Source organism: Diaporthe citri (assembly GCF_014595645.1).
Source record: "Diaporthe citri strain NFHF-8-4 chromosome Unknown scaffold_4, whole genome shotgun sequence".
Taxonomy (NCBI): domain Eukaryota; kingdom Fungi; phylum Ascomycota; class Sordariomycetes; order Diaporthales; family Diaporthaceae; genus Diaporthe; species Diaporthe citri.
In genome coordinates, this window is record NW_025064849.1 from 2,731,733 (window position 1) to 2,751,764 (window position 20,032).

Sequence of the window (20,032 nt, forward strand, 5' to 3'; positions counted from 1 at the left end):
ACCACACCAATCAAGACCTGGTTGAGTGATTTACCGGCATGACCAAGGCGGGAGGCAACACCTGCCCAGGCTGCCCAGGCGGAACCGTCAGGCAAAGCTTTACAGCCTAGTGAGCTTCAGCTGAAAAGACATCATGCACGCTTTGACATTTGAGGTGAGGGAGCTGTGAGAAGTAGTCGGGGGTTGGGACCTGGGGATGCGACTAAATAGTCTCTCGGGCCTCGGGTCCGTTTGCTTGGCCGGCTTGGCTCAGAGATCTGATGTCGTCATTCGATACAAGTGAGACCATAGCCTGCTTGCCAATGCGAGAAATGACATGGTGGTGTCTGTGATGGGCATCTCTGCCGCTGTGCAGCGTTTTCTTTTATCCGTGAGTCGTTGAACGTTGAGGTACTTATAGCTCCTATGCCCGGCGTAGTCTGATTGGGAACGGCTATAGCCCACTTAAAACTCCAACCTGCAAACCGGAGAAATCAATTGGCCAATATTGTCAGACCATCCGTCAAGGCTCCATCTGAGTTGGGGTTTTCCCCACGGTGAATCCTTTTTGTCTTCCTCGCCTGGTAAATCGAGGCCAAACAAAACAAAACCCAACGCCGCCTCACGGGAAAAGCGCCCAGCCCCTTCAACATTCAAAATGAGGTCCACTCAACTATTCGCCTTCTTCTCTCTGGCCCTTGCCGCCTCAGCACAATACACTGGACCATGCACCAAGACCAATTGCGGCGCATCTGCGGAGGTCTGCAGAGGAGGAGCAATCTGTGCACCTTACCCTTCAACAGACCCGGCACTTCGACAAGGCTGCACATGTAGCAGTGGCTGAAGGATGTAAGGCTTCGCCTACTATCCGCAACGAGCTCGATTGACTCACGCTGACATATCAGCTGATCATGAAGGACTGTAGTGGTCACATCAACAGCGAGTGGCTGAAAATGGCCATCGACGCAAGAATAGAAAGGGGCCACGGGCTTGTGTGGACCGAAACTATTTTCATTATACAGATATACATGAATTGTTGTTATATATAAAGTAGATACAGGCCGGAATCCAAATAATTAAGTCATGACGAGGTCGAACAACATGATGCTCGGACTGGCATAGTGCAGTAGTCTTGCCCTGAGCCGCGCATGCAAGCAGTGACTTGTTTACAACAAGAATTTGTTCATAACAAGAAACCGCAAACTTCCCATTGCATTTTCGAGAACTCACCCAATTGCTGGCCTGCTTAGTAGGGGGCTCAGAATTTCACCAGTAGTCCTCCATAACAAGAAGCACCCGGCGATTACACGCAGCTGCGGTGTTGTGCCCCCGTAGACAATCAGAATGCCGTGGAATATGCATCAGCCAGGTATGACTGAAAGTTGGAATCCTTGAAAGAAGCAGTCGCATCGCCAAAATCGGTCGTATCGAGCGCCTCGCGAGCCGCCTCCGTCAGCTCTTCCCAGGCGATCAGCGGCTGCGTGCCACCCTCGGTGGTGGTGAAGATCAGGGTGTGGTCCACGGGCCAGTAGCTGATATATCCGACGTAGGGGTGGGTGCCGTCAAAGGTGGCGGTCCCGCTCACGTAGCCCCCGTGCTCGCTCACGACCATGGCTACGAACGTGGCGTCCGATGAGTTCCCCGAGAGGAAGACAACGGCGTTCTCCCAGTCGTGCCGGTGCCCGAGCCCGTCGGATGGCTCATCTTTTGGCATGTACCTGGTAGGGACGTATAAGTCTGGATAATCGGTGACATTTACTGCATAGCTTTTCAGGACTCACCAGCTGTACATGATTGCAAAGTACTCCTCGTACACGGAAGCTCGCGCGTATACCTGGCCAGTGCTGGAGGAACAACCGGCATTTGAGTCTCCTGTTGGGCTAAGTCCACCACTGACACAGAAATTGTCAATACTTTTCCTAGGATACTTGATATTTCTGGAGCTTCAGCACTCACGAGGTGTTTCCATCCGCATCCACCGCAGGGAAGGGAACGCAGCCGTTGAAGACCTTGAGATATGGCTTGTACGCCAACATCAGGTCCCCTTCGCTATTGTCCGGCACGGCCTCGGCAAAACCAACGACCGCATCATGGTCAATGACGGCACGACTTTTGAGGATGGTGGGCTTGCAGAGGGCCGTTGTCGCCGCGAGCGCGGCCGTTAGCAGTGGACGAAGAGTCATCTTGCTGTTTCCCTGCCGTTGGTGATCGAGCGACTTGCTGTCCTGTTGGATGTGAGAACACCGATGATGGACTGGCAGATCCACATGGTCATGGACGAGTTTGTGTGAGGACAAGCAGTGCTTTAAGTAAGGCCTTGTGCATGGCTGTCGATGCTACCACAGCCAGCATCATGAATCCCCCATCCATTGACCGAGTATCCTGTGCTTGATCGCAACCACACAGCGCGACGAGTGCCGTGCGTGCCGCTGCACCATACATCATCTTTCATTACGCTGGCGGGAACTATCGCGGTGCTAGTCGGGATCCAGACCAGGGGCCTTGCAGGTCACCTGCGAATGAGAACACTCACTTGACCACGTTGGAGGCTGAAAACGACCGATGTCCCCGCGATGTCTAACGCCTAGTCAATATAAAAGTTGTAACTCTGGCAGGCGTACCAGTTTTCTAACAGGATATAGCGGTATAGCATGTGCGCAGAGGCCATTTCCTGTCCCGATGCGGTGCATCTCCGAGGCGCTATGGCAGATGTGATCGGGGGTGTGCCAAGAAAGGTTACGGCTCTGGTCAAGCGAGCACGGGAGGGCAAGGAGGACGCGCAAGCCTTCGCGTCCGTCACAGCCCAATCACCTGTGCATGTTCCCCTCGTGAGAAGCTGTCATTGGGGGCCGCACGTCTGTGCGCATTAAACATAACCCCATCTCAAATCTTTCGCGTCTGCGACTTATCTCCGGGCGCTTTGTTGGGCTGCCAGGCTGCTGGGTCGCAGAGTACAGTAGTCATCACGGTCGAGCACCTGCATTAGAGGCACCGGCCCGTCCCAGCTCACGCGATTCCAAGATCGTCTGAATTGCGTACGAACGAACTCTAGTGGCTACAAAAGAGACGGCTTTGGTGCCACCGTTGAGGCTGAAATCCCGACTTCATAGTATCATTGCATTTCAACTTCAACTTCCCAGCCTCCCACCCTCCTTGTTTTGCTCGGTAAGCATCGGTCGTGTTGGAGCTGAGGCCAGTGGTTATTAGGACGCAAACCTAGCCGCACGGGATGTGACTGCACGTGGTTGGCATTTGTCGACACAAGCTCGATCGGGCCTCCGTTCCTGTCAACAATTGCATCTGCTGGCCACAGAAGGCATACCAACACTTGTGGGTACAAGCTGTAACGTTTTTCGAGGCCAGTGGACCTGCTATCAGAGCACAACACGGACTGCAACGCGGTCCAACGGTGCGAAACCTTCGAGAGGCTACCCGACATCTCAGGTCAAGGATAGCAGCATCACGCCAAACTCTGGGAGGTTCGAAGAATAAGAAATAGCAAAAAAGATGAGTAGTTGGGTCTGGCCGGGGATTGAACCCGGGACTGGTGACTGTTAGTTACGCTGCAAATTTTGCAAGTGGATCTGAATTGACTTACCCTCGCGCAGTGAAGCTTCAGGGTGTTCCCTAAGCGCGAATCATACCACTAGACCACCAGACCAGTTATGGTTATTGAAGCTCAGGTGTTGGTGCCCGCCTTGCTGGCTGTATAAGTAGCTGACCCGGCGGACTCTGGATTATCACCAGCCAGAGAGTGAAGTCAGTGAGAAGCAGCCTCGATTCCTCCAAGTCTTCCCTGCTAATTGACATTGCTTCCAAAGTTCTTCGCACAGAGTCAATTGGGGGAGATTCATGTATTGTCCATCAGTAGCATCTCGAGTTGGAATCATACAAGTCGATTGGCTAACCCGAATTTCCAGGCGAATCACTTGTTGAAACGAAGCGCCTAGATTCTCCGGATGCCGATTCGGGGACGCCGGCTCGGCCAGCATGTCTGACTGCCGCCCAAGCAGGGGCGGGCCGGCGGCCAACCGACAGCTCGGAACTCGGCCGTTGCAGAAGCTCGAACCTTGAAATTCGAGGGCCACATGGCCGTGCTGTAATGCTTGGGTCTCCGAGCCTGAGTCGTCGTCCGAGAAGAGGAACGAAGGACCATGGTAGCTCGCGTTGCTCCATCCTGCATTTGACCCCCCTGGGCATGGAGTTCTGGCAATCGGGCAGTCTGGACATGATCTTCTCCGCCGCCACGCAAGCCTAGCAAGTCAATGCACGAGGGCAATTTTGGTGAGGTAATCCTGAGCAGAGCTTCTTACGCGACAGGTAGACTTTCCAATCAGCTCGAATCAGTCCCCATTCTTTTCGGCGAAATGGCAAGCGAAGCTCACAGTCCTCTTTCCCACCTTCTTTCGCTTGGCTGTTGAAAGCTTTTTTTCCCCGTGGGGCAAACCAGGCAAGTGACAATACACTCGACCGACATTAATTTTGTTAGTTCGGCAGGAGCATCCACTTGCCCTCGCTATCAGGTTGGATTGGATCGCCTGCCTGCCTAACCCTCTGAAATACCCTCTTTTCCTCGGATATTTATGGAGAATAAGTAGCAGGACTTCTCTTTCCACAGAATTTGAGTGCAAGTTGATGTTCTCTACTTCTCCACGTATATCCACTTCATGTCGAGCTAACAATATTAATGTTGGTCGAGTGTAGTACCCACTCATGTTGCCTGGGCCCACCTGTTGGACCCCAGGCCCCTGCAGGCGTTTACCCCCACGAACCGTCGGAGCGACTGGATTATTAATGAGCCACGGCAGCCCAAGATTGTTACCTGTCGGTGTGCCCAGTGCGTTTGACCACGGTTCAGTTCACACCAAGACAGTAGCGCTGAGCAGCGACAGGCTAGGCTAGCACTGCATGCACACTGCCAGGCCGAAGATATCCCGCCATTTATCGCGACACGAAGCATCATGCGAGCGATGTGCTGCTCGGATGTCGTCCTCACCAGCGAACCTCGGCCAGCCGTCGGGAACAGCGCGCCCCTTTGAAATTGGCATCAGTCAGTTGGCTTCCACCCTTGTTGGGATGACCGCCTTGGCCTTTTCTTGGCTGCGTGGCCAGAGACGCTCAGGTAAATCTGGCAGTCTGGGGACCCCGCAAGTGATCCGAGGAGTTGGGTGCGCCCGACCAAGCCCTCGCGTGCGCGGAGGGCCAATGAGGGCCAGCCGGGCCTCTTGGCACAGCACCACTTCAGTTGAACGGGGCCACTGCTGGGGACCTCGAGTCGGTTCTGGCCAGCTCTCCCATGGGTCCAGCCTGTCCCACTGCGTGCCCTGCTGCGTGGCAGGCCACGCGAATGCAACCGCGCTCGACCTCACTGCAACTCTTGAACAGCATGCCGGGACGACCGCATATTGCTCGACGCTGCGTGATATATACAACTCTCGATGTCTCGAGAGGTTTGTTTGTCTGGTGCGGAACTAGGCCAAAATATTAGGGTGTTCTGCATGTGAGCATGTCGCGAGAAATATTCTAGCCTGCTCCTCGCCACTCCTTGATTACTACCCGCCCCCAACGCTAGGGATCTGATGGTTGATCTCCGGCACTCGCTGCCCGCCAGATCCTGCCCTCGCGGTAATAGACCCGCCAACTGCATTACCGGTAGCCTTTCCTAGCCACTCAGAGCAGTTAGTACCGCAAACCCCCCTTCGCTAGACCGATCGTCAGACGCCACATACAAGTAGGGCCGAAGCCTGTGCCGCCCCCCGACAGGAGACGACAGGGAGCTGCCTGGGGTGTGAACGCGGGCGAGGCTTGGAAATGGCCTGAGGTCGCCCTCTTCCGGCGTCGACAATGGACACGTCCTGCGTCCCGGCGCAGGAGGTGGCACGGGGTGGGTATCTCTTCGCCAGGTTTTTGCACGCGTTCTCGCTGTGCTCACCTCGGCAGGGTTGGCCCTTTCTGGTAATCCGACGGATTAATATCCGACGCCAACCCCCTCGCTGACAGGCCTGTACATGCGAAGCCGTGCGGCCTGGCCTCCCCAACTAGCTGAATAGTTTGGGCCCGGGAAGCATTTCTGTTAGGTGACGGTTCGAGGTCACGATCGCGACACAAGTACCACACTGCCCTCGCAATGACATACATATGAATGTGTCCAAGACCTCGACTTTGCTCGGCGGAAGAGGGGAGGGGACGGGGTAGCCCACATCTGCATGGTTTTGCTGAGTTGACCGCTTGGGTTTCCGGGCTTGGAGGCTCGTGAAGTGGTTCCATCCATCCTTGGTCTTCATGGATTGGCCATTCCTTATCCCAACCCGTCACAACGGGGCTTGACAAATGGCACAGGGGTTCCCGTAGTACAATGTGTGCTTTTTTTCCTACCCCTCAAGTGAAGCGGCTCCTTTCGTGGGTGTGGGTGGCCAAGGGAATATAAGACCCTCCAGTCCCACGATTCGTCTGCCCAGCCGTCCACCAAGACCCCTAAGCTCCCCAAGCATCCCCCCGCCCCCCCCCCCCCGTCTTCTTGTCTGTCCCGCCAAGTTAACCTACTCGCACGCCACAAGCTCGGCGACAGGCTGGGCGACAAGACGTCAAAATGGCTGGTGGTGTCAAGAAGCCCGTCAACATCTTCCGGCTGAAGAACCTTGGGCTGCCCAAGGAGGTCTTCAACTGGCGCCTGTGGTTCTCGGTCTTTTCTTTCGGCCTCCTGGGCGCGGCGAGAGGAGTGGACGAGGGCCTCATCAATGGGGCGTTCAACTCCAAGGACTTCCAGGCTACGATTCACTATGACTCCTACGACGAGGTCGCACAGGCCAACATCAAGGCCAATGTCTCGGCAATGGTCCAGATTGGCTCTGTTGGCGGGGCTTTGTTTGCCTTCGTCATAGCAGATCGCATTGGCCGTATCTGGGCTACCCGTGTCCTCTGCATTCTGTGGATTGTCGGAATAGCCCTCTTCATGGGTCATGGTGGAAGCTTAGGTCTTATTTACGCTGGCCGCTTCATAGCAGGCTTAGGGGTAGGGCAAACGCCAGTGGTAGGACCGGTCTACATCGCAGAGATTGCTCCTGCCGCCATCCGAGGTCTCTGTACCTGTATATTCACCGGCTTCGTCTACCTGGGCATCGTCCTCGCCTATTTCGCCAACTACGGATGCCAGATCAACATCGGCGACACCACTCACGCTCGGTGGCTCGTGCCTACCAGCGTGCACATCATCTTCGCCGGCCTCAGCTTCTTCCTGACGTTCCTCCAGTACGAGTCGCCTCGTTTCCTCATCAAGCAGGGTAAGGGTGACAAGGCTCTCCAAAACATGTCGCGGCTGCGCCACCTTCCGCCTGACCACCCTTATGTGGCTGAGGAGATCGCCGCCATCACCATGCAGCACCACGAGGAGATGGAGGCTACCAAGGGCACGACCTTCTGGGGCATGATCAAGGAGCTCCTCTTCATCCCGTCCAACCTGTACAGGTTCTACCTGGCCATCGGCGCCCAGCTCATGAGCCAGTGGAGCGGAGCCGGCTCGATCACGCTCTACGCACCAGACCTGTTCGCGCTCATGGGCATCACGGGCACCAACGAGTCCCTGCTCGTCACGGCCGTCTTCGGAATCGTCAAGCTCGTCGCCGCCATCGGCTGCGCGCTCTTCCTGGTCGACGTCGTCGGCCGCAAGCGCTCGCTGCTCATCGGCATCACCCTGCAGGCCGTCGCCATGATCTACGTGGCCGGCTTCCTGACGGGCGTCCCGGAGCTCGGCCTGGTCGAGGACTACGAGCTGACCGCCAACGAGACGGGGCCCTCCAAGGGCGCCATCTTCATGATCTACCTGTCCGGCTTCGGCTGGGCCCTGGGCTGGAACTCGATGCAGTACCTGCTCACGGCCGAGCTGTTCCCGCTGCGCATCCGCGCCCTGGCCACCTCCATCGCCATGACCGCCCACTTCGCCAACCAGTACGGCAACTCGCGCGCCCTGCCCAACATGCTGCTCCCCACCTCCTCGGGCGGCATCTCCCCCGCCGGCACGTTCTGGTGCTTCGGCGCCGTGACCGTCCTCGGCGGCGCCTGGGTCTGGTTCTTCGTCCCCGAGACCGCCGGCCGCAGCCTCGAGAGCATGGACCGCCTCTTCGCCCTGCCCTGGTATAAGATCGGCCTCCACGGCAACAAGGACGCCGACGAGCTCGACGTGGTCTACGACAAGAAGGTTGAGGAGGCCGGGGCGTCTCGGGCGGACCATGTTGAGAAGAGCGAGGAGAAGGTCTGAAATTTTTACTTAGCTTTGTAACTAGCATATAGTTTCGCATACTCTTGAAGTACGCTGGCAAAGGCATGCATGCCAATTTTCAAAATTTCATTCACAAAGCTCCAAATCTGTGTTTCCGTGATTTGCGTATGTCCAACGGTCATTGTTGGTACTATTATTCGAGACAAGATCCGAAAACCTGAGGCCGGCAAGTAGGATGGATGTGTATCCACTCCCAACATTCCGATTGTATGAGGCATTTGGACTTAGTGTGACCAATGAAGAGCTCCATGACCTCGTCCAGAATGGAGGCTGATCATCATTGATAGCATTGGCGCTTTCAAAAAGAGAACGGATATTCGCACCGGTAGAAATGGATGGTACACCAGTTCATCGCCAGCACTAAGTCAACACCCACGCCTAATTCACACGCCTAACACCAAACACCCATACGTCCAACACCCATACGCCCAATACCCATACAACCAATACCCATACACCTAATACCCAGACACCTTGCACCTAAACACCTAATACCTAAACACCTAATACTCAGACACTCAATACCCATACACCCGTATACCTATATCTCCAACACCTAAATACCCAACACCCATATGCCCAACACGTATGCGCCTAATACCTTTGCGCCTATTTTATACGCGCTTAATTTACATACCTAGCACCTATACACCCAATGCAAATTAGGCGTGTGAGTGTTGTAGCTGCAGCTATAGCCCGAGAGATGTACCGGTGTACCTTCCGTTTCTATCTGTGCCAATATATGTTCTCTTCAAAAATGACTTGCAGCAGCGCAGCGGATATCCCCCGTGGGTCAAAGGCAACGCCGGCTACGCATGTGGCACCCAGTGGCTCCATTTCATGGCCCAGACAATCCAGTAGTAGCAAAGCGTTTACCAAATTACGTGTCCAAATTACTGGTGATCAATGACTGTGAACAATGTGGCAACACCGAGACAAGGTCGGTGTGACTGACTCGTTGAGCACGATAAGGCTATATTAAATTGCCGTTCCCCTTCACGAATACGAAATCCACATGCCTCATCAGCTCAGCGGAGTCCATTACCCGCTGCTTACTACAACACGAGTTTGCTCACCATGACTATTGAATTTTACGGAGGTGTATGTCATTGGCAAACTCATTGGAGCATACCTCCAACTGCATCAAAGCCTCAGATTCCTGCTACTCACTGTAGTTCGGCGGCCGTTAGGATTATAATTTCTGAAAGTAACCCGACCTGTGATTGGGACACGTAGATCTGCTAGTCAGTAGTTCTGATAGACCTAGCTTTCGAAGCACTCGCTCATACAGATGGGGCCCGGCGTTGGAATCCTCTCCCTTCCAAAACCACCCGTGCCTGTCCACTGTTTGGGAACGAGGAGCTGGCAGAAGGTTGGACATTCCTTTTGCTTAGGACATCATCTTTAAGGGAAAGTCTTGGCAAACAATTGCGCGATCGCATTGTACCCTGCATGCTTTGACTGCTGTTTATCCTAGTTACCTCATCACTTCCAATCTACACGCCGAATCCCTCCCCCCCCCCTGTGTAACTAAAAAAGAGAGATCTCCTAGATTCCGCTCTGATCTACGCTCTCTTCCATTTCAAACGTCCCTGGGACTCAGTCTTTGCATGTGCGGACCTGAGATTATCTGGTTAAGCTGCACCGTTGTACGCGAGCAGGTTGGGCGTACCCGAGGGGACACCGGTGATGACGCCAGAGTTGGCGTTGTTGCGGATGTAGGTGCACAGGGCCGCCGGGGTCATGGAGCCCTGCAGGGCCAGGAAGTAAGCACCCAGGCCGGCGATGTGGGGGGAAGCCATGGAGGTTCCGGAGAGGGTAGCCTGTGGTGGGTTTCAAAATTAGCAGTGCTCTGACAATCAAGGTTGTGTGAGTCCTGGTGCAGTGATCAAACTCACAGTAGCGCTGGTGCTTCCGATGTAGGAGCTGACGATGCTGCTTCCGGGGGCGAGGATGTCGACAACAGAGCCGTAGTTGGAGTAGGACGCCAGGGTGTCAGTGTTGGTGGTCGCGCCGACGGTGCAGGCGGTCGTCTCGGAAGCAGGCGAGTAGTTGGCCGCGTTGGCACCGCTGTTGCCGGCGGCGACGGCGAGGAAGACGCCGGCCTGGACGAGGGCAGCGGCGGCCGAGTTCACGGCGGTGGACTTTGAGCCGCCGAGCGACATGTTGGCCACGGAGGAGCAGGAGCGCTTAGGGGCGTCGGTCGCCACGTAATTGATGCCGGAGATGACGCCCGAGTTGGTGCCGGACCCGCTGGAGTCGAGCACCTTGACCGCGTACAGCGTGACGGCCTTGGCGACTCCGTAGGTGCTCCCGCCGATGGTGCCGGCGACGTGGGTCCCGTGCCCGTTCCCGTCAGTGTTGCTGCTGTCGGCGTAGTTGGCGAGGAATGTGGCCCGGCCGCCGAATTGCTAAAGTAGGGTTTTCGGTCAGCTGTCAAGTCTCCACACACAGGCCCTTCCTGGGACAAGACCTTACAGAGTGAGAGGTGAGGATGCCGGTGTCGATGACATAGGCGCACACTCCGCTGCCGGCGGAGGTGTCATAGACGTAGGGGGTCAGCGTCCGAGCCTTATGCGAGATACGCCCCAGCCCCCAAGAGGCAGCAGTCGTGCTGGTCAAGGCGCGCTTGGCTGTCTCGGTGGTGGTCACCTCCTCAGGAATGTAGTCGATCTTGATGATGGCATCCTGCTCAATGTACTCAACCTACCGGAAACGAGTCAACATTAGCTGCTGTGCCCAAGGTAGGGGCTGGTCCAAAGTCTCTCTCACTTACATCTTCCAACTCCGCAATGGCGTCAAGAGACTCGCCAGTGATTTGGGCCGCGAATCCCTTGAACTGCTTATCAGCGTCCCACTTCTGGTACGCTTCACCCTCGAAAAGCTCGTTGGCATAGTCGATGGATTCCTGAGAGGCATCGTCCTTCATCTTGACAATGTACTTGTTTTCGAGAAGGGCCTCGACGTCCCGGGGCTTCAGAATAGGAGCGGGTTCGCCTGTGCGCTTCTGGGCCCGAAAAGCCAGTGCCAGAGGCAACAGAGACAGAATAGCAGCAGTCTTCATCTTGATGAGGATCTATGAGTAACTGAACTAGTATCAAGTTGGGCTGAACTGGTCTGGATCTTTTCAGGGACGTCGTCGCGTTGAGATGTTAACTGAGGATGAGAATATTGAGACCACCTTCATGGCTTCCGGCATCTCTTTTATAGTGATCTTCAATCTTCAACAAGGTATTTACGATATCAACTGTCTACTCTCCTTCCGTTTGGAGAGAACGAATGCACAATAGCGCCATCTGCTTTCAAGGACACCAAGACTCATGAGCTGCGCCAGGGAAGAAATGAGGAAGGAGATCGACATATTCGCGTGAACTGACCCTATCACTGCCCTTGGAAGCCGGGACAATGTAACTGGGGCAGGCGATATCTGAACTTAAGACGTAGTATCATTGCATTTCCAAGTTTACTACGGCCGAGACACACCACAACTGCATAATCGCCTTCCGCAAACGAAGAGATAACGAGGATGCCCAGCAATTCGCCGAATGGCGTTGGCGACGACGATTCCGAGGTAGCAAACCACCGTGCGCGTGCCAAGGCAAGAGGGTGTGAAGGAGTTGTCAGCAGAGGCCATCGCCGGCCGCGGGCAGGTGTTGTAGCCTAAGCGCAGTTGAGACTATTGATATCAAGCGATACTATGCCAGCATCTCGCAATCCGGGTTCTGATCGCAAAGATAGGATAGGCAATCTTCCTGCCTATCCTGATCAGCAATGTCTGGCATATGCAGGCTGCGAGTGGTTGTAATTGTACGTTCTAGACGCGCAGGTCGATATCTGCGGGCTTGGCTCGTCTTGGCTCGCAGCAAATACTACCCCAGGTTTTCTATCAAGGTTCACATGATAACGGGCACATGTTGCTACTAGAAACCTGATAGTGCCTCGCCTAATGGTCGACTTTGGGGAGTCTGACATGGCGGCATCCCGGCGAGATACATCCGTGAGAGCCGTTGAACTGAACGGAGCTGGTGTCTCGCAAAGGGACTGTATCCCAGGGCAGATGGGCGACGGCACGTCTGCGTTGAACAGCAAGATGTGGCTGCTAGAAAAACTCGAAGCTCCCTTTCTACACAGCAACATGTAGACGTCGAGATGTCCAGCATATCGGCCCGGTGTTCTGTCTCGGAAGTAGGATACTGATCTCAGCATTGCTTGTTTGCGTTTCCGAGGAGGGGGTTGGTCGTTGTAGTACCACGTCAGCCTGGCCGGGATACCCATGAGCATGACCAGGGTGGTCTTCCTGATTCGGTTAGACCGTGGCTGTTACTCAGTGTGTCTATCAAACGTCAGCTTTTCTGCCAGTTAGACATAGCCACCGAGTCACTCTCGACGACTTTTCAGTTCTTATCGCAAGCTGTAGACTTCGGGACCCGCGGTGCACATGAGTTCAGGCCCCGCTTGAATGGATTCGTACGTACCTGCCAGGTGACATCATACCCCAAGTCCACCGTCCAAGATGTCAAGCTACGTCTCCACCGCCTGGCTTGACCTCTTTGCAGAGAACGGGGCGCCAGACGCCGAGTCGTGCTTCAAGAGTTACGACGCCCTCGACACACTTGACAGTTCCCCCAGTCTCAGCTTCCTCAAGGATCTGATATGGGCAGGGATCAGGACATGGGTCGCAAACAACACCGACTCTTTGTCTCTCATCAGCCATGATGACTTGGACGGCCCGGGCCGCGTCTTCTTGGGCGGCATGAACCATGCTCTCAACGACGACACCCTCCGCGAGCATGACATCTCTGCCGCAATCAGCATCCACCCCAAAGACCTGCTCGCATGGCATCCCACCGACACCTCGTACGCGCTTCGTCGCTTTTCAAACCCCACCTCGTCATGCTCAGTCAAGCACCACCTCATGATCCCTCTCGAGGACAAGGCGAATGCCGACCTCATGGAATACTTTGACCAGACAAACGACTTCTTGGCTACCAATCTGAGAGAAGGCCGCAACATCCTGGTCCACTGCAAGTCCGGCCGATCACGCTCTGTCGCTGCCGTGATCGCATACCTGCAGCGGAAGTACTACGAAACAACGATCCGGCCGCAGAACCTCGGTCTGGACGAGGCGCTCAGCAAGATGGTCTCATACCGCGAGGCCGTCACAGAAAGCATTCGTGTCCAACGCCTCCCGTTCTCATCATAATGGAGCGCTTCGAGGACTTACTACGGCTCTATGATTTTCAGCTCCTGGGGCATCCCGCTTACGAAGAGAAGCTTGCTCATCTCTTCTCTCCGCCCCCGCCATCCGAAAAGAAACTGGTGGAGCTGCAGAGGGGCGAGTCACAGGCGGCGGACTCGCAAACGACAGATTCGCAGACGCTGAGCTCGCAGGGGACGTGGCATGAGATGACAAGGTCGCAGACGATAGACTTGGAGCACCCCCCTGGATTGAAGAGAGTCAAGAAGAAGGGCGGTGCGGCGATCCTCAAGCTTGCTGTCGCGATCGTCTTCTTCAAGAATAACCAGAAGCCACCGGTCCCCGTGGTTGAGCGCTTGTTCGAGATCAACGAGGCCTACTTCTGGGAGATGGAGGGTGTGGACTTCAAGGGGGTTGACTACAAGGACTCGGGGCATATTCATCGTGGTATCTGTGCCTTCTACGCCCAGTTTGCTGATGAATATGGCTACGAGGCCCCTGATGCTGTCTCACAGTTGTCGGACTGATGCGGCAAGCTCGTGAGATTTGGGAAGTCCTGTAGACGGACAAGTGAAATTTCCTATGAAATGAGCTAAAAGCTGGACATTCCTCAAGGTGCAACGCCCCATTCGATACACAGCACATCACATGGCCGATACGATTGCATCGTGATATAGCGTAGACTAGATTCAATATACGACCCAGCATGCCAGGGACGACTTTGACTACAACCGGAATCGCCAAGATTGCCATTAGGAGTGTGATCAGCCTGGGAATGGAGAACGAACCACAGGCATGCTCAATTTGAATTTGTGACAGCGCCGCCACCAAATTTGTTGTAGACGACGCAGGGAAACACCGAAGTGGTCTTTCCAGAGATGCGGCCCTCAAGTACAGTCTATGAGTTGGGGCAACCCTCGAGCTCCAAACGCAATGGGCTATTGATCATGTATGCCGACTATGAATGCCAATAAGCCTTTCACCCGAGTGAATGGGTGAATATGAGCCGGGGGCCTCCCAAAACTTCACTTCCAGCAGGCTAGACAAGGAGTCAGTGAAGGAAGATCTAACGTCTGCGTGCTTCGAGTGAATGCACAACCGTTTCCATTTCCCCCCCTCCATTGTCCCAGCTCCTCTCCACGGAACCTCTCCTACATCATCACATGCAGTACGCTCGGTTTGGTAATTCACTTTCAAAAATCCCACTTTGGTACCCAATACCTTCACCTCAGCCCTTGGCCGTCAAAGCTTGCTTCCTTCGACAACTTCTGAACGTCAACCTTTTTGACCGTTCAACTTCTCTGCATCATTCTTCCACGAGCGCAAGACTTCCAGGTATCCTATCACCACATTTCTTCCCCTTTGTCCCTGCTTCTTGGTGCAGAGAGGCGAGTCAGCCGCCCACGACTGGCTTGTCCTCCAGATCACAGATCTGCTGCCGAAAATGCCTCGCCCTCGAAAGAGAATCGCATTCACAGGCCACCTGCCCAGCCCCAGGGAGACCCCAAACAGGGATGCCAGCATCCCACCAACCACACAGGCAAGTCCAGACTTCTCTCTATCTCTGCCCCAGCGTCAGCTCGTCCGGGGCCGGTCCCCTTGTCGCCTTCCAGGGCCGACGGAAAACGGTGGACGCAAACAAGTCCCTCGGGGGATGTGCCTCGACCAGTCATCGCGGTACCCCCAAGGGAGTGGTCGCCAAGCCCAGTTCCCTCGTCACCACCAAGCCACACCAGGGCATAAGCGGCCCTGCTATACCAAACGCCCCAACTCTGGGTTGTCGGGCAGGACCCTCCTGAGGCCAAGCCTTCGGTGATCTCGAAGCAGGTGACGAGGAAGAACTGTGTTGTCGGCCCTCGGATAGACTGCCTACATCCCGTCTATCTCCGTCATAGGAGCAGCCGCCAGCTTCGCACCCGTCCTTGTCTCGGATGTGGGGTACGATATGCTGCGTCCCTATTGCAGGGCGCGCAGTGCGGGCGAATGAGATATCGGCCAGGGCATCTCAGATGCTCCTGCTACCATGGCCTGCCTGATGACACCTAATGGTCGTGCTGGAGAGCGCCCGTCATAGCAGCGGGGCCCGGTGCTGAGGCTACCGATCCGGCCTGCTCGAGCGCTCGCGGGCGCTGTCTCTACGGTGATGGCAGCAGGCGAATATCGGGGCCGCCGGGCGAGCTGATGTGACTTGCCAGTTGGGTTCTCTTGCTGACTGGTTCTTATTATGTTCACTGCAGCTCGAGACACAGCATGCGAACGATTTCCGCAGTGGGATTTTACCGACTCAAAACTCTACGTTTGCCTTCTCTGCGACTTCATCCTCGCGACCACGGGCTTTGAGTGATCCCTCCGTGTGCTGCGCTCGCACATCCGGCGCGGATCTCATGCGAGAGAGCCGGCTTTTGTACCCAGCAAATGGATCTGTTCTTTCAAAGCCATTTCGCCGCGAGAACAGCACGAGTCTCAAGAATACAGAAACGTCAGGATCCAAGGATGTCGGCAAATACGCGGCAAAGCTCAAGAGAGCGGAGGTGAAGGAGATGGAGATTGCGGCTTCCAAGTACCAGAGGCAGCATGACATGGGCCTGGCAAAGATGAGATACAAGCTCAAGAAGTCAAGACTGGGTTTCCTCGAGTGCAAGCGGGTCGACAAAAAGGAGAGACATGCACATGCCCACAAGAATCGAACGGCAAAGATAAAAATGAGAAGACTGAAGGTCGAGCTACGACACACAAGGGCGGAACTTGCCCATACCCACAAGGAGCGGATGGCCGAGCTCCAAGAGAGAATACTAGAACTTGAAGTGGGACGAAAGGAAAGGACGGATACGGCCAGGGAGCGCCGCGGCGGTTGGAGAGGATTCGTCCCGACTTGGGCGACGGTTGCCCTGTTGGGACGGGACATCAGCGACGCCTCGAGGGTCGTGCAGAATATCCACGCAGGAGTCTCCTGGGCTCCAAGCGCCGCGTCGGATTTGCGGCGGTGGGTGAGCCGTTCAGAATGATGGGCTCAATTCCGATAGGCGACCTCTTCTACACAATACGGTTAGGGAAAACCCTCTACAGATCCATCTCCTGCAATCATGAAGTGCCGGTAGTATCACTGCGTGAATCAAGGTGTTGAAATGGACATTAATGTATAATAAATAATACCCACCAGAGTCCCAGATGATTTGCCATGGCCAGCGTAAGACAAACTTTGAAATGTCTCGCTGTGGCTTCCAAATAGCGTCAAGTGTTCCTAGATGCTACTACCAGGCGCCCTGAGTCACCGGAGACCTATAAAGGATGATAAAGATACCCATATTTTGGATATGTATGATCTAGTGTATTACACGGCTCTTGGTCGAGGTTGAGGTAATTAGATAAACCCCTGCTGGGCCTGCCCAGCCGTCGGTGCCAGCCTATTCGCTTGGGCACTCTGAGCATTAAGCCCCATCCTGCTGCCCTTCATCTGCAGCCTCTGGCCTGATGAGGGCACGCCAGGAGTCAGGGAATTATTTCCATACTGCGCCGCCCAGTCCACCTCCTCGTCCTCGCTCACTTGTTCCATCGCCGAGTACGGTGCCAGGCCAGAGGGGGGCTGATGGGTATTAGGCGCCGGGGTCATGAAGGCAGACAGCTGGTCCGCGTAGCCGTTGTAGCCCTCGCACTGGCAGGGATCCATCTGGCAGGTCTCGCACAGCTCCATCGCTAGCCCAGAATCGCGCTGGTAGTTCTTGTCCTCGCTGTTGGTGGCGCTGAACTTGACTCCCTGGACCCAGTCCTTGAACGGGAGCCGCGGGCTCTCAACCTGCATGCCGCTCATGCTGAGGATACTCGAGCGCGTCGTCGTCCTGGACCTATTCGACACCGGGGGGACCGGGTCTTGTGAGTACACGGAGGACGAGGTGCTGGCCGGTGAGACGGTTGTCCTGGGCGGGATCGCCTGCGCCTGCGACTGCCGGCGGCCCTGTGACCTTGGTGATGACAGCTGGCTTGCACTCCTTCCGTGGATGGTCGGGGCTTTCAGAGTTGCCGGGTCGAAATTTCGCATAGAGAACCGTGACATGCGCGAAGAATCGCTTTTGCTCTTCTCGGACGCGCTGGAGGGAATGGCTCCCCCGCTGGCGCTGATGCGGCACTTCCTGTTGACTTTTGCTCTGTGCTGCTCGAAGACGAGCTGGAACTGGCCTGCCAAGAAGAAACACACGTCTTCCGACTGTTCGGGCAGGAGCTTTCGGAGACTTTCGCTCAGGTCCGCCCTGAGCTCTGCTTGGCTGTCGTCCAGCTTCTGCTCCATCTCTACCATTTCAACCACCGGGAGATATTCTAGGCATGAGGTCAGCTACCCACGAGTTTACGAAGGATATGTAGAGCCACTATTCGAGACTCACCTGAATCCAAAGCAGACACATCCTGTGGAAACAGAAGCTTCCAGATCTGTTCCCAGGTCTTTACACTATGTCTCGGTGTCCGTTCTGCAAGGGCTCGATCCATCTCCTCGGTGATCCCGTCCTCTATCACATTGTCCGGGGCTGCACTATTAGGTTCACACATTTGCTCCACAGGCACCATCAGATGCTCAGACAAGTCAGACGAGTTCTGGAAGCCTGCCTTGCACCGTGGGCACGAATGCGGCGGCCCGCACGCTCTGTGGTAGGTTCTGATATGATGTCTGTCTGCACGTCAGCACGTGTCCCCTCCGCTGCAATCTCATGACATACTTGAGCTCCTGCATCCCGAAAAACGGCCTCTTGGCACAATGCTCGTGGTCGCGGACGTTGAACATGACCGGGTTCCTCTTCCTAAAGGGACACGAATACGGCCTCGACGCCTCGTGCAGTCTCGCTCTCATCCCGCGGCCACCGCTCCCGAATCCGTACAGCTTCTGGTAAAGGCTTTCCTTGGAATTGTCGTACGCGAACGGGTCCTCGTCCTCGCCGCTGCTGACTCCATACCTGGTGCGATTGGCGGGGACTTCGGGATCTGAGGCCACTTCGGACGTCCTAGATTGCGAATCCGAGTCCCCTGCGTACGGCCTGGGGTCTCGCGGCCGATACTGTGGAAGAGCCCATGGCGGATGCTCCTTTTGGACGGTGGTTGATACCTCCTGGAGACACCTCTCTACAGCATCCTGGACCTTGAGCGGCACCGTGGTCTTGGCTGCCCTCACGCCATAGCCCTCCCGGAGGATGGACGCTGCGATCCTTGAAGTGAGAGCGGCGCTGGGGTCGGCGTCGACTGTGTCGTGGGGGTAACTATCCCTTAGGAGGTCCGTCTTAGCCAAGCCACTCTTTCTTCTCCCCGGTGGTGGAGCCATCAGGCTGATTGTGCATGTGGCTGTCAATGCACTGCTCTGCGCATGTGTCAAGGCAAATGTGATGTTTGGGTGGGGTCACTCACTCAAAGGCGCCGTGTGCGGCCTTTCTCACACTGACTGATGAGGCCCTTACAGGGTGGGTGGTCGACCTTTTGAGAGTTTTTCTTTGTGCCTGGCTCGGTACCCTCATCATGCATCCGAAGGGGCAGGCCAAGACTCTGTGGCCTCTGGACATCTAGTTGAGCCTGACTAGTTTTTGCCTCGATCGGTTTCTCCGAGGTGTGTTGGTAATGGGGTCCAAGGGCTGCCTCGGTATTGGACATGGTATCCGCAGAGACAAAGGACGGGTCGCTATAGTCTGCAGTATCAAATACGGGGGACCTCGAGCCGTCAAGCGATGGAGCGGGGCTTGCTGAATTGGACGATAGCGTAGATACTGAACAAGTCATGGACTCAGGGTAGGAGTTATCGGGGATGGCGTGTGGCCTTTGTCTCTGGTCTGTTTTCGTCCTGGTGCCGTTGGATAAAGAGCGTGGGGATCCCGCGTATAGAGATCGGAGATCCATATCCGCGCGGCGGTCTGTCATGGTGATTCTGCAGCGCTTCGTAGCCGCCGGTGGAACGGCCCGCGATATGAGATGCTTGGGTATCTAGAAAAGCAAAGTATACAAGGGATGCATGCATGCGGTGAGAAGGCAGCGGTTGAGGAACAGAGAAATGCCACGGAAAACAGATCAACAAACAAGGATCGAACAGCTCAATGGGAAAGTGGGAAACAGAAACACGAAGTCGAGGCATGTGCAAAGCGCAGGCCTCTGGGTAAGACTCGCCCCCAGGGCAGCCCCCGGTCGATATAAAAAGAAACATGATCAAACAAAACAAGATGGCCGCAACCACTGTGGTCCACCACGACCAAGAGCTGGGCCTGCTGGGCCTGCTGGACCTGGGGCGGCGGGAGGCCGGCCATCAAGGGCCAGGGGCTGTTCATCCGCTGCGTCCCCTGTCCAATGGGGCTTCTACGCGCCGCCCTCGCATTTGGCTCCACGAGATTTGGCCCGTCGCAGATGCACGCCATTGGCCAGGCCGGCCATTTGGCGCTGAGCAATCAGAAGCGCCAATCGCCTTAGCTGCACCTCCCGCAAAAGTCGTCGAGAGCGTAGCACCCAATGGGCCTCGACAATGTTGATCTTACATGACGTATCGCGACCTGCCACCGGCTTAACCGGTGCTTCACGCGACATTGCGAATTCGCTCGGCTGCATGGAAATCTCCGTGGTGC

The 20,032-nt window shown here is 55.6% G+C and overlaps 6 protein-coding genes and 1 non-coding gene across 7 annotated transcripts; 3 read left to right on the top strand and 4 right to left on the bottom strand.

Moving 5' to 3' along the window:
- Nucleotides 1-1,318: 1,318 nt before the first annotated feature.
- Nucleotides 1,319-2,162, bottom strand: INS49_009910 (uncharacterized protein; the record flags this gene model as incomplete). The annotated part of the gene is made up of 3 exons (XM_043170638.1): nucleotides 1,319-1,697; nucleotides 1,761-1,871; nucleotides 1,936-2,162. The coding sequence occupies 3 exons, from the start codon at nucleotides 2,160-2,162 to the stop codon at nucleotides 1,319-1,321; spliced, it is 717 nt and encodes a 238-aa protein (XP_043025203.1).
- Nucleotides 2,163-3,496: 1,334 nt separating this feature from the next.
- Nucleotides 3,497-3,640, bottom strand: INS49_009911. The gene has a single exon. It is a non-coding gene; the product is annotated as a tRNA-Pro (tRNA).
- Nucleotides 3,641-6,568: 2,928 nt separating this feature from the next.
- Nucleotides 6,569-8,233, top strand: INS49_009912 (uncharacterized protein; the record flags this gene model as incomplete). Its single annotated transcript, XM_043170639.1, has 1 exon — nucleotides 6,569-8,233. One exon carries the CDS (start codon nucleotides 6,569-6,571, stop codon nucleotides 8,231-8,233), a length of 1,665 nt encoding a protein of 554 aa, XP_043025204.1.
- Nucleotides 8,234-9,888: 1,655 nt separating this feature from the next.
- INS49_009913 (uncharacterized protein) lies at nucleotides 9,889-11,318 on the bottom strand (the record flags this gene model as incomplete). The annotated part of the gene is made up of 4 exons (XM_043170640.1): nucleotides 9,889-10,077; nucleotides 10,153-10,665; nucleotides 10,733-10,960; nucleotides 11,031-11,318. 4 exons carry the CDS (start codon nucleotides 11,316-11,318, stop codon nucleotides 9,889-9,891), a joined length of 1,218 nt encoding a protein of 405 aa, XP_043025205.1.
- A 1,449-nt stretch (nucleotides 11,319-12,767) lies between these two features.
- On the top strand, nucleotides 12,768-13,978 carry INS49_009914 (uncharacterized protein; the record flags this gene model as incomplete). Its single annotated transcript, XM_043170641.1, has 2 exons — nucleotides 12,768-13,430; nucleotides 13,499-13,978. 2 exons carry the CDS (start codon nucleotides 12,768-12,770, stop codon nucleotides 13,976-13,978), a joined length of 1,143 nt encoding a protein of 380 aa, XP_043025206.1.
- A 1,857-nt stretch (nucleotides 13,979-15,835) lies between these two features.
- Nucleotides 15,836-16,456, top strand: INS49_009915 (uncharacterized protein; the record flags this gene model as incomplete). The annotated part of the gene is made up of 1 exon (XM_043170642.1): nucleotides 15,836-16,456. The coding sequence occupies one exon, from the start codon at nucleotides 15,836-15,838 to the stop codon at nucleotides 16,454-16,456; it is 621 nt and encodes a 206-aa protein (XP_043025207.1).
- A 356-nt stretch (nucleotides 16,457-16,812) lies between these two features.
- Nucleotides 16,813-19,340, bottom strand: INS49_009916 (uncharacterized protein; the record flags this gene model as incomplete). Its single annotated transcript, XM_043170643.1, has 4 exons — nucleotides 16,813-17,762; nucleotides 17,828-18,108; nucleotides 18,158-18,674; nucleotides 18,887-19,340. 4 exons carry the CDS (start codon nucleotides 19,338-19,340, stop codon nucleotides 16,813-16,815), a joined length of 2,202 nt encoding a protein of 733 aa, XP_043025208.1.
- Between the last annotated feature and the right edge of the window lie 692 nt (nucleotides 19,341-20,032).